At 46.1% G+C, this 13,243-nt stretch overlaps 1 protein-coding gene across 1 annotated transcript in view; it reads left to right on the top strand.

Annotated features, from left to right (window-relative positions):
• TCTN2 (tectonic family member 2) overlaps positions 1-13,243 on the top strand; it is a 794,052-nt gene that overhangs the window by 658,976 nt on the left and 121,833 nt on the right. Inside the window, exon 15 of the mRNA XM_069619693.1 lies at positions 1,035-1,185. Coding sequence (XP_069475794.1) covers positions 1,035-1,185 — 151 coding nt within the window. The remainder of the gene's footprint in view (positions 1-1,034; positions 1,186-13,243) is intronic.

Genomic DNA, 13,243 nt, shown 5'->3' with positions numbered 1-13,243 from the left:
ATCTCGGTTTAAGCTTTCTCTGTGCCTGTTCCCTAGCGTCACGGATAAGTCCACTCCTAGCTATCATTCTTAAATTGCACCTTAATTCACATTTTTTATTTGATCTGATAGGTCAAAAACGTGTGCATAATGTACCAGTCGAATTCTATTTTGCCATGTTATTGTAAAGGGTGGGATCCTTCTTCATACCATAAAGTTGGATGCCTTGGCTGGGAGAAAAGTACCATACCTCTGCTCTACAGTTAAAGAATAGAAGTGTGATGCTAGCAACTTTTAAAACTTTTTAATAGAGGTGGCCTTCATGTAACCTGGTTAGGCGGTGTTCAGTATCAAATTTGTGGGCTATCTCTCAATAGACACTGGAGATAGAAGAAAGCCCATCACCATATTATAATTTCGCAAAGTTAACCAGTCTACATTACGCTTTGTGTAACATCTAAATATAGAGTGTGAATCAAAGGTTGAGGTACATGAGGTAAACTGACCTCAGCACATTGGCTTCAGCGAATTCAGTCCTTTTATGTAAAAAAGATAAATATCCCCATTTTCAGGCTGTTTCTAAAATTAAGCTAACATTTCTTTGATTGCACACACATGCCCATCAGCCTTCCTGATGTCATTAAGTTATGTTACTGGTATTGATACTGGGCATTTACATGGTCTCCAGGTTCACTGTTAGAGCTGAAAGAGGAGTCAGTAGGTAAGTGTACCATGCAATCAGGTAGGAAATGACTGAGGGGTAGGATGGAATTGCCCCACTCATTGGGGACAAAGAAGGCAGATGTAGACAAAAAGGCAAATTCATGGCTCGGAAATTTTAAGGAGATGGGCAGTATTGGATGGACCAGTCGCGTAGAAGAAAGGAAAGTAAGCATAGCCCCAAGTTTAAAATAATAAAATCAGAATTTGAAAATGCGTTTAATGTATTGGGGGAAAAGGGGTATCCTTTTAGGTACTACTGTTACTTTGTTGTCATTCATACAGTGTATTTCTAAATCAATTGTTCACTTTTGACACCCATCTTCTTTATTCAGATGCAGAGCCCAGTGCCACGGGCATGGGTTTTGGAAACTTAAAAGGCGTCTGTTTAAGTATTCCCGCAAACCTGAATATTCAGATCATCACAGCAAATATTGGTGCAGTTGAAGGGATCCCACAGCAAGCGATACTGGGAGCAAAAGTCAAGTAGGTATTTCAAAGACCTCTTAAAGTACCATGGGCGGTTTTTAAGTGCAATTTTAATATTTAGGGAGTGGGTTTTCGTGCGCTTAAACAGAAATGTTACTTCTGTATTTAATTTGGTGGATAACAGGCCAGTTATCAAATTGATGAATGAACAACGTGGGTTCGATTCAGCTTGTGTGCGCTATTGACCACTCAGTAATTTGAAAATAAATATAACATGAAGGAAAATGTTTGGTGGCTGCGAACACACTATTCCCACAAACCACCCACAGAGTTTGTAAAAATTAAACAGTAAATTATGGATCAGGGAAGGTGACTTGCGCTCAAACCAATAACAGTTATAGAACTGAGTAATGATGAGAAATTATATCACTATGACAAATCAAATAGTGTTAAGTCGAGATTTAATTGTATGTGATGTACAGCCGACACGTGTTCGACCACATGGTCGTTCTCAAGGCTGTAAGTAATTATCAACAGAATAATAAACATGACCATTTTAAAAGTAAACATTATTTTGTGCATGATGTGTTAAACAAATAATGAATAAATCAAAGTATTAGGCGACATAGTAAATTAACACCAAATTGCCAAAATGAAAATGTAGAACATACCAAGCGTGCCACAATTCAAGTCAGAGACGGAGAGTGAAGCCAATCGGGTACAAATGCAAAAGACAGCACATAAGTCAAAATAACAATCTCCAAACATGAACATTTTAAATACTAATGTTACAAAATGACTAGTGTCATTATACCGTGATGAGATGCTTCATAATGACTTAATAATGTCAGAACACCCCAATCTGTGAACCATGTGGGTAAGCACGCCCTTTTTAGCTTTAATTACACCTCACCTATTAACCCACTTATTAATGGTATGCCCTGAGATACCATTCTGAATCCCATCCATGATTCAGAACATTGTATCATTAGCACAAGACATTGTTCACTGATTGGGGTGTTGTGACATTATTAAGATGTGCACGTATATTTGGATTGCATCACTATTTCTGGGACTCATACAATCCTCATCAATGGGGAAGCAGGATGGCTTCACATCTAACAGCTTTAACTAATCATTATGAATGTGGGGCATGAAGCATCTCATCGCGATATGACACTAGTCATTTTGTAACATTAGTATTCAAATTGTTCATGTTTGGAGATTGTTATTTTGACCTGTGCGCTGTCTTTTGCATTTGTACCCGATTGGCTTCACTCTCCGTCTCTGACCTGAATTGTGGCACGCTTGGTATGTTCTACATTTCCATTTTGGCAATTTCGTGTTAATTTACTATGCCGCCTAATAGACTGCTGCGTTGGTCGCCCGGTCCTCGTGATTTTCAGTACTCTTTTTCTTTCTCATGTCAGTAGTTCTGGGACCATTTCCTGTAAGGCTTTGAGGAAGTGGATATGGAGCCTCATTGGAAGGGACCCGTATTACTCCCTACCTCTTCCTCGTCCAAGCTGTCAATGGGAGTTTGGGTTGCAATAAGTGTAGATCTATCAGTAGGTTTTCGGAGGAATGTGGCAATATGCCATTAAGGCAAGGGGAATACAGGAAACATCCCTGAAAAGAAAAGTGGGGGTTGGTCCAACAATGCCACGTTACTCTCCCAAGGTGTACCTCCCCCAGATGGGCCTCCCTATAGTCGCCCCCAGGGTGAGGTTTTGGTGGCGGCTGCAGTCCCCTGGCCATATAGTGGGAGGCCTCTTCGGGGAAAGAAGTGAGGACAGATTTACCACATACCTTAACACCTTGTGGCCAGACTGGAAGGCTTCTAGCAAGCGAAGGTAAGGAAATGCTGCCTACTAAGAGTGCTTCCGCCCATAGTTAGCTTGTCAGAGCTATTGCTGTATTGTAGCAGGACAAGCAATTTGGTCACAGAGCTTAAAATGAGCAAATGTAAGCTATGCATATTGCGTCCTGGAGTGCATCCCATGATGCAGTCTCATTCGGCTGTCAATGCATGCACTACATGCCACTCCTTTGTTGCATTTAATTCTGAAACATTTGTTGGTCTGTGCCACTTGTGGCTGTAGTTGAGCCACAGATGGCATTTGAAAAATAGCAGCTGAAAAAAGTCTTCAAACTTGTAGTATTGTGTTACTGGTAAGTAACCTTTCTTTAATGCTAGATCATTTAATTTTAACCAAATGCCTTCAGCCGGCTAGTGACATTGATGGCCTAGCGGTGGAATGGTCATGGAATAACCCAGCAACACAAATGGAGGTCTTGAAGGCATTTTGTCAGAGTTTTTTCTCCTTAAGTGATATCCTTGGATTTCAGTTGTTCTCCTGAATTTAGACAGTGAAATCTCGACTCATCTCTCACCCAGAGTGTCGATAGTTTCCTCTACCATAGAACCCATAAGCTTGATGGTGGGTAATATTTAAGTGTTGGTCTACATAAGTAAACACGTTGAGTTCCTCAGACTTTTGAAACATAGGGTTCATTGTCTCTGTAAGCAGCCATGAGTGCCCATGAAGTGCCCTCCCTTTAGGTGAAGTGTCCAACTCTCAAGGAGCTGCATGTTCAAAGACAGGATTCACCAAAATGGTCAAAGTGATTTTTAGATCCCCTCTAAGAATTTGGATTCCCCAGTGATATATCGTATGTATAAGCACATTAAAGTGACTTTATTTAATACCAGTAAAAACGAAATCGAACTTACAGCAGCCAGTCGCTTATGCATGTCAGAAGGGTAAAAAATAAGCTATATCCTATGATCAGTAGTGAGGTGCAAGATTTCAGCTTCTAGAAGACCATTAATAGTATCTTATCCAGTTGCTTCTACGTGAAGCTCTGAAAGTGTCTTTCTTGGCTACCTTCAGAACCTCATTTTCCAGACAACGAATTGGGTAGCAGGATGCTGGTTTTTATAAACCAGCCTTGCAAGTTCAGGGATTAGAGGGATGTTAAAATTGTGACCTACATGTGGATGTTAAGTGAACCTTCACTTAATGGTTATGTTAATGTTAATGTACAAGGATATTTATAATGCACACTTTCACCACTGTTAGTGATGTTTAACTGGTAAGCATGGAAACCTGGGTGTGTGCGCCATATCTGGTCATGGCCTTCCTGATAATTCACTTTGGGAGCGCAAGGCAGCCATGGCCAATCTGGACGGATTCATGAACAGATTTCTGTGATTTCTGCTGAATCCACATGCTGAGTGTTTACGCTGTACGATTTGAATGTTGCAACCGTCCCTGATTGGGTGTCCGCAAATGTTTTTTTTCTAAATCTCTTTATTTACATTTTTTAAAAGGTAACACCAAACAAACAACACACAAGTAACATATGCAATGCAGCAGAATAAAACCATCCTTATAAGAAAATAACAATCAGAATAACAAGCAATAGCACATTTGAAGCAAAAAATGATTCCAAATCACTAACATCTAACAATGGCTTTCCAAATAATGGAGAAAAAAATTATTAAAATAAATAAAACACATGGGACGTGCCCAGAGACATACACAAAACAAACAACCACCCTACCAGACGACATCAAGCAAATTCTCATATACTCTGTCTAATCTTCATTCCGCAAATTTTTGAATAGAGAAGTGTGCCATATTGGAGGGTGGATGTGCACCCAGCCTGCAAGATCTGTATAATTGTCTGCACCTTAGCAAAATGCTGGGACTCCTTCTGAAGCAGGTAGAAGGAATTACCCAGGAAAGACAAAGGCTATGCTCCTGCAACCAACAGTCCGATAGCAAAGGACTGTGTTTATTTGTATTGATTTGACGAACAGGGATGTTAATTTAATTAATAAATGACTTAGGCTGAGACATTCCCACCAAAGGGTGCCTGTACAATAGCATAAAGATGAGCGAGTAATGAGCCACTTTATGGGGTGTAGAAATTTAGAACATATACCAGGGACAAAACAAACAAAATGTATATAAGAAAACAGATGACTTTCAAAGGTAACATTAACCTAAGGGTGGGTAAAGTGCTTCAAACTAAAGAGGAGCACTCATTAAATATACTAAATTGCATTATTAAGCGTAACGTGAAGAAGTGGTGTTGTCAGGTTTGGAGGATGGGGGCGAGGGCAGGAGAGCCCCTGCTTAACCAAGTAACTGATGTTTGAGCCAAGCTTTGTTGAGATCCACAAGTGGGCTGGCCTTGATTGTTATGGGGAGTGGGTTCCACTGGAGTGGTGCGAGTAGGGAGAAAGATTAGAAGCAAGAGGAGGCACAGGGAGGGTATTGGAAGGTGAGGTTGAGTGCAGAGGAAGATCGGAGGGAATGAGATGGCGAGTAAACTAACAATCACAGATACTGAGGAGCAAAGACCATTGATAGCTTTGCAGACCAGGAGAAGGAACTTGAAAAGACTGTGGTTGTGCATGGAGAGCCAGCCAGCATGACAGTAGGTAGAAGGTGGGGAGGATCTGGGTAGGGTGTAGAGAGTGCAGGATTGATCCTTGTGGGACACAGACAGGGAAACGGATGGGCTCAGAGGTTTGCGAGTTCCAAATGATTTTAAAGGATCAACCTTCCAGGTAGGAGGCGATCCAGCAAGACCAGATTTGCAAAATCCAAGGTCCTGGAGAAGGTGGAGGAGAGAGGAGTGGTGGACAGTGACACAAGCGGCAGAAAGGTCTAAAGGGATAACTATAGAAGAGAGTTTGGAGTGGTGAGCATTCGAGAGAAAGTTGGAGACGTGCATGAGTGCAGTCACAGAGTGTTTTCTATGAAAGCCAAGTTGAAGTGGATCTCCAAGGCCTTTATCCTTAGGGATCTTCATGATATGTTCGATCACCACCCGCTCAAGGACCTTTGAATAATGGCGAAGGAGAGAAAGTGGGTGATAGTTTGTTGGGATGGGTCAGTCAGCTGGGGGATTCTTCAATAGGGGTAAGACAGTTGCAGATTTGAAGGAGGCAGGGTAGAGTCCAGCAAAGAGATGGCGGGTAAAGAGCTCATAGAGATAATGGGAAGTGATTGAGTTGAAGTCTTTGACTATTTGGGGCACACAAGAGTCGATAGCAGCGCAAGATGGGTGGGCACTGTGAAGCATAGGTGCTAATTCAAGAGGAGAGAGGTAGGGAAGAAGTAGTTTAGCGTATAATTAATAGTAGGGAGATGTGGTGGACAAAAGGAGGGTTGGAGAGAGACAGAGGAGGGCTGAGAGAGTCATGATTTTTAGATCTTTTAGAGGAAAGTCGTTTAAAAAAAATGTGTGTGTATGCCTAATACAATTAAGCATTTTGCATACATATTACACTAATTACAAAAAAGATAAAACAACCAATTATCAAGTGCATATAAAATCAAAAACATAAAAAATTATCCAACAATTCATCTACTACTAATTCATATTGTAGTATTTATTCATAAATGCCTATTAAAATAAATAAAAACTACCCTTCAAATGCATGTCATTAGACACCTTGGTGATTGTTTTCTACCTCCATATTTACTCTATACAATTAACCCTGACACTTATTTGCCTTTTATCAGTTTGCATAAATATCTTGTATTCTCTCCCAGACATGCATTGTGGCTGCAGTAATCACAAGGGACTCTGCCGCCACAATCATAGACCAAAACTGGTCTGTTACAATGCTGCCTGGCAGTGTAGAGCAATGCTCATAGCCCTTGATATAAAGGCGAGTTGCCTTCTCGCATGCCGTCAGAATATGCCTGCTAGTTTCTATCGAATTGGCACACAAACGACATATGTTCCATAACCGGCAAGATCTTTAAGCGTGGATACATGATAAAGCGCCTTAATGTGCGTGAATATGCATTAATCTGGTATCTGAACGGCTTATGATAGTCAAAACTTTGTTTAGCATACTCTACATAACACCGTTTTTTTCTTATATGCCAATCGATCTCATTTGGTCCCATTCCTGTGTCTTGAGCTTTAGTTGATGTAATTAAAAAACAGTATCTGCTGCCTCTTTCAGAGCAATTCGAGATGTACATTGTTACCCCTTTGGTAATGTGCATGTCCTTTAGACATAACAAGTTTATCTGGTGTGTCAATTGTGGCCCTAACTTTATTTATTTGTAAGAATAGCTCACTACATGTTAGTTTCCTAATGGAGAATAAGGACATAGTGCCAAGTTCTATTCTCAAGGCAGCCACAGCAACAGTAGTGGTGAAGCTCAAAAGTGACCTAAGTATTATTCCTTCTAATTTATCTAGCCAACCCACATGCTTTTCAGGAGCCATTTCTGGGCCATATAGAATACATAGTATGACTGCTTTGGTATACACTTCCATTAATCCCTCTACAGAATCTCCACCAACTGTCTCAATAAATCCCCTCAATACCAACCCTTGTCGCATCGCATTAGCTTTAACATAGGCATAGCATTGAGAGGATGTAGGAACACTGTAAAAAGGTAGCCCAAGATAAGCATATGTTTTAACCTGCTCCAATTCTGTACCATTAATATGGCAGCTAAACCTAATAGCATGACAACCTTTACTCCAAATGTGCATAACCTTGGTCTTTACTTAGTTGATCTTCAAGCTGTTAACAACCGCAAACTGAGCAAGCATATCAATGGCTCTTTGTAGGCCAAGTGGAGTACGGTCGAGCAAAACCGCATCATCCTCATAAGTAATCCACGGTGCCGGTTTCCGGTACATCACCAATACTTTGCGGAAATGTTGGTCGTGCTTAATTTCTCGCCCATGTCAGCCACGTAGAGGTTGAATAACTGAGTTGCAAGAACACACCCCTGCTTCAATCCCCTATTAGTAGGCAAGAAACGGACCGTGATAGTTGTGTTGGTGTATAGGGCCTTAGTAAAGTGCAGGGGATATTTATTATTCTCCAGCATGGGTTCTGGCATGGATTGCGCTACTGCGGAATATTCCCCGTCATCAAGCTGGGAATCCTCGGTAAAAGGAAAAAAAAGTTTCACTTTTATTTACAAACTGTATTTGTCCTTTAAACCAATCACTGTCCTCTGGGTCATACTGCCCGCATCCAGTGACAGTCCTCTTCCTTAGCCCCTCCTCTGGCAGCCATCTTCAGATCTTTAACCCGCGCTTCAGTGTTGGGAGACCTCAAGTTTACTCTATGAGCTACTTTTACATGATGTTTTTGAAGGAAAAAGGTTCTATTTTAGTTTCGGAAGAGTCAGCGTGCTCTTCTCCATCTGACAACAGCGGGGATCCATTGTCAGTGAATTCAGCGCACCTCAAGGGTGAATATCATCGAAGATTCCAGAAGACCCTTGGGCCTACTTCGCACCCTCCGGCCATGACGCAGGAGAAGAAGGAAGGAAGATCCCTCTTCAAGCCCTGCGCCAAGTGCAGGCTATGGCATGTGTCTGTTGAGGACAAGCACCTGCAATGCCTCTATTGCCTGCACCCGGACCACAAGGAAGTGCAGTGCGAGGCCTCGGGTTCTCCAAGAAGATGACGAAGGATAGGCACAGTAGACTGGTGGTGTGGCTGAACGCCAAGGCCTCTGTCCCGTGCTGCGAGCAGGGTCATGCATCGCCCAGGACCAGCCGGTCAAAGGAACTGACTGTCTTCAAAGTTCTTTGGGTTTGCCGCAGAAGCGGCTCCCAAGTGGACAGGGCATGATAGACCGCACCCTCTGCCTCCATTGCCAACCAGCAATCAAGCTCCTTCTCGAAAAGTAAATCATCCAACCCGGCTAAATTGCGGGAGAAGCCAGAAAAGCCTCAGACGGAGGAGAAGGCGGCCCAACTGCCCAAGAATGCCCAATCGGCACAGGATAAGAATTTGTCGACGACAGAGTGGGTGGCGGCTGCACTCATGACCGCTAAGGGGGCTGACCCTGTAAAGGTAGCCCCCACAGCGCAGAAGGTATCCCTGCCCCCGAGGCGCAAAACTGCAGCAGTGACTTTGGCAAAGTCTGCTGGCACGCCGGAAAAGAGAAAACCATCTCGGAACCCGGTTTCAGCCCCTCAGGGGGGAGGGTGGGAGAAGGGATGGGAGGCAAGGAGGCCCCTGGAACAGCCCTCCCAGGCCATGGCCCAAGCCATGGAGGTCTTGTCCACGGACATCCAGGACCTGGAGTCCTTATACACTGTCCACAAGGACCTGGAAGAGGACTACGATGACGGAGTGGAACCTAGTGTTCCGATCCCACCAGCTGCGCCGATGGATGTTTCTATGGCACCTTGGTATCGGGGAACCAGAAGAGAATGCCACAGAATCCGGTTCCAGTGGTCCCCCGGGGCCTGATCAGCCGCCAGTGAAGAAGAGGAAGCATCGTCCAACGCCCCCATTTTAGCCTCCACATCCGCGTCGGGCCACCTATTCCCCAGCTGACCCAGACACAGGGACGGATACGGCCAGGACAACGACGGACGATGTATTATAAGGAATAATACTTAGGTCACTTTTGAGCTTCACCACTACTGTTGCTGTGGCTGCCTTGAGAATAGAAGGATATAGTTGCAGCAGCAGTTTCTCCCCGTATCCAATGGATTAGAAGGAATAATACTTAGGTCACTTTTGAGCTTCACCACTACTGTTGCTGTGGCTGCCTTGAGAATAGAAGGATATAGTTGCAGCAGCAGTTTCTCCCCGTATCCAATGGATGAGGTTGGGTCGTTCCATTCCATGATCTCCAGAGCCTCTGAGCTATTCCAGCTTGTGCCCGAAAGAAACCAGGAAAGAGGTTTTTTTGTACCAGAGGCAGGAGGCCAAGAGGAAGACCATCATGGCGGTGCCCCTTCTGGATGACGTGTGGGAGGTGGGCCTGGCCCTCATGAACAACCCTTGCATGGCTTTCGGCCAAACGGGATGGACTGGAGAAGAAATACTGAGTGCCAGAATCCGCACCGAAGTGCCTGAGGTCACACCCATCGCCGGATTTGGTGGTATCTGTGGCAGCAAGGAAACCGTCAGCTAACCCATCCTCATCTTCGGTCCCTCCGGACAGCAAGGGGAAGAAGATGGTCGCCATGGGAAGGAAGGTGATTTACACAAGAGTCCACCATCAAGGCGGCAAACGCACTGGCGATCCTAGCCAGGTACGACAGGGAGCTGTGGTACAAGCTGGGTCCAATTTTGGAGTACCTCCCTGACAATAAGAAGATGGAGGCAATCGCTCTCTTCCAGGAAGGGGAGGTAGCATCTGATCACGCCATCACAGTGGCATTGGACATTGCAACACAGTTTTCCGGCAGATGGGGAACGGTGTCTGCCTTCGTAGCCAAGGCTGGATGAAAAGCCACAAATTCCGGCCATTATGTCCAAGCGAAGGTGCTGGACATGACCTTCGATGGATACAACCTATTTGGGAAGGTTGTCGACGAGTCCCTATAGGCCATCATTGTGGATGTGTAGACAGCCTGTTCCCTGGGCACCCTCCAACAGCACTGCTCTTCTTTTTGCTCCTCCAGAGGAAAGTCGAGCAGGTTCTCCAAAGTTTTCTCCTCATCGTACCGTCAGCTTTCCAGATCCATGACTCAGGAAGCCTACAGAGGCCATTCACAGGCCTACGGTGGCAGAGGACAGCGTTGCCGTCGCCAGTAGGGCAGGACGCCGATGCCGAAGCAAGCCTGAACCGACCAGGTGTCTGCCCCCACACATACACCGCAGTGGGAGGCCGGCTGACAAAGAGTTTGTCAGCGAGTGGAGAAAGAGCACCACTGTCAGACGGGTGCTGGACGCTATCGCCTAAGGACATACCCTGGAGTTTCAGAAGATCCCTCTGGTGGCCCGTCAGGAGCAGCACATCCCTCAGCTCCTGGAAGAGGTACAGGCCATGCTGTGAAAAGGGCCGATAGAGCTAGTTCCCCAGCAACTCCAGGGCTGCTGGGGTGGAGGTCCATTCTAGACCTACGATGTCTGAACAAATAACCTCAAGTCCCGAAAATTCAGGATGGTCACGTTGCAACACATGCTCGGCCAATTGGAAAAAGGAGACTTCTTGACATCGCTGGACCTGGATGACGCCTACTTCCATGTCCCCATTCACAGGAAGCACCAAACGTTTCTACACTTCGTAGTGAAGGGACAGTACCATCAGTTCAAGGCCCTACCTTTAAGCTTAAAAATCGGTCCCAGAGTGATCACAAAGTGCCTGGCACCAGTGGCGGGCCATCTACGCCTACAGGGCATACACGTATTCCCGTACCTGGACGACTGGCTGATTTGTGCCCGCTCGCAGGAGTTGGCCCATGGACACATGGAGATGACTGTCCAGCTACTAACGAATCTGGGAGATTCTCTGTCAACTGTCCAAAGTCATGCTTGGTGCCATCGCAGAATGCGCTGTTCCTGGGCACCAGGCTCATATGGTGTCTTGCCTGGTGTCTCCCTTGGAGGAGAGGATAGCAGCCATTATGGGGCAGGTGCAGTGGCTGGCGTCAGCGAAGACAGCCAGAGTGCGGGCCATCAAGTTGTTACTGGGCATGATGTCCTGCATCTACCTCTTCTGGCTCTGCAGGTTGCAGATGCAGCCCCTTCAGGAATTTCTGGACGCCCGGTGGATACAGGTGTCCGGGAGCTTCACAGACAAGATTATGCTCAATGACGAGTTCCGGCGTGTGATAGTATGGTGGGCGTTCCCTCCAACATCGCCCAAGAAATGGGATTCCAGAACCTGTCATACCGGGAGATGGTCACTACAGGCACCTCGCTAGAGGGATGGGGAGCGCACACCAGACGTCTGCACGCCAGAGGCCTGTGGTTACCAGAGTAGAAGGTTCTTCATATCAATATCCTGGAGCTATGGGCAGTGTTCTGTGCCCTCAAGTCATTCCTCCCGTCCCTGAAAGGCAAGGTGATAAGGATCTTTATGGGCAACAACTCCACAATGTTTTATATCCGGAAACAAGGGGGCACTATATCCCCAACGCTCTCCAAGGAGGCGCAAGACTTGTGGCGATGGGCCGTCGGACAGGGGATGTTCCTCGTCCCTCTTCACCTGGCGGGAGTCAAGAACACCATTGCAGACTCCCTCAGCAGGAAACTGTGCTCTTGCCACGAGTGGGAGCTTCGTCAGGATCAGGTGGACCGCCTGTTCGCCGAGTGGGGCAGGCCCCAGATATATCTGTTTGCGATGAACTCCAAGCGCAAGTGGTTTGTCAGCAGGTTCCAACAGCTGAGGTGCCTGGGGTACATGTTCTCCTTTCCATGGGAAGGACTACTTCTATACACATTCCTTCCGTTCCCTCTCCTGCTACAAGTCATAAACACACTCAGACGGTGTCAGTGCAAGATGATGCTCATTGCCCTGTCGTGGCCGAGGCAGAGTTGGTATCCGGACCTTATCTGTCAGTCAGCGTCGCCCACGGTCAAGCGGCCGGTAGTTCCGGATCTTCTCACCAGAGAAGGGGGTGCAATCCTGCATCCCGATCCAGGATCGCTGAACCTGAGGGATTGGTTCCTGCAATTGGTTCCTGCAGCCCTATAGTTTGGTGGATACGAGTTGCCTACAAACTGCAGAGTAGTCCTCACCAAGGCCAGGGCGTCGTCGACTTTGAAGTACTATAGTCACAAGTGGAAGCATTTTGCTACGTGGTGCCGGTCACAGAAGATTACCCCGCTGAGGGTCAGGGCCCCGCAAATGCTTCCATACTTGCTCTTCTTGGCCAAGGCTGGCCTGGCACACGCTTCTATGAAGGTGCATCTGGCAGCTATCTACTGGTACACCAGGTCTCCAAGAAGGAGTTCCTCAAAGGACTCTTACGATCTTTCCTGCCGGTGAAGGCTCCTGCCCCAGCGTGGGTACTCAACGTGGTTCTGGCAAGGCTCATGGGGGGGGGCCCTTTGAGCCTATGCATCAGGCCCCTCTCAGGTTCTCTTGTGGAAAATGGCTTTCCTTGTGGCCATCACCTCTGCCAGGAGGGTGGATGAGGTCCAGGCCCTATCCTGCAAGCAACCATACCCGACTTGCACAAATCAAGAGTGGTGCTCTTTCATGCCGAAGGTCCCGTCGGAATTCCACCTCAACGAGCCTTTGGTGTTACCTGTTTTTTTCAAGAAACCTTCATCACCAGCTGAAAAGGCCTTGCACTCGCTGGACGTTGCTTGTGCGTTAAAGTTCTACGTGACACACATGAAGAGTTTTCGGAAGACTTCA

The sequence above is a fragment of the Ambystoma mexicanum genome, chromosome 10, assembly GCF_040938575.1.
Source record: "Ambystoma mexicanum isolate Mex_15411 chromosome 10, UKY_AmexF1_1, whole genome shotgun sequence".
Taxonomy (NCBI): domain Eukaryota; kingdom Metazoa; phylum Chordata; class Amphibia; order Caudata; family Ambystomatidae; genus Ambystoma; species Ambystoma mexicanum.
The sequence above is the reverse complement of the archived record's forward strand: the minus strand, read 5'-3'. Positions and strand labels throughout refer to the sequence as shown.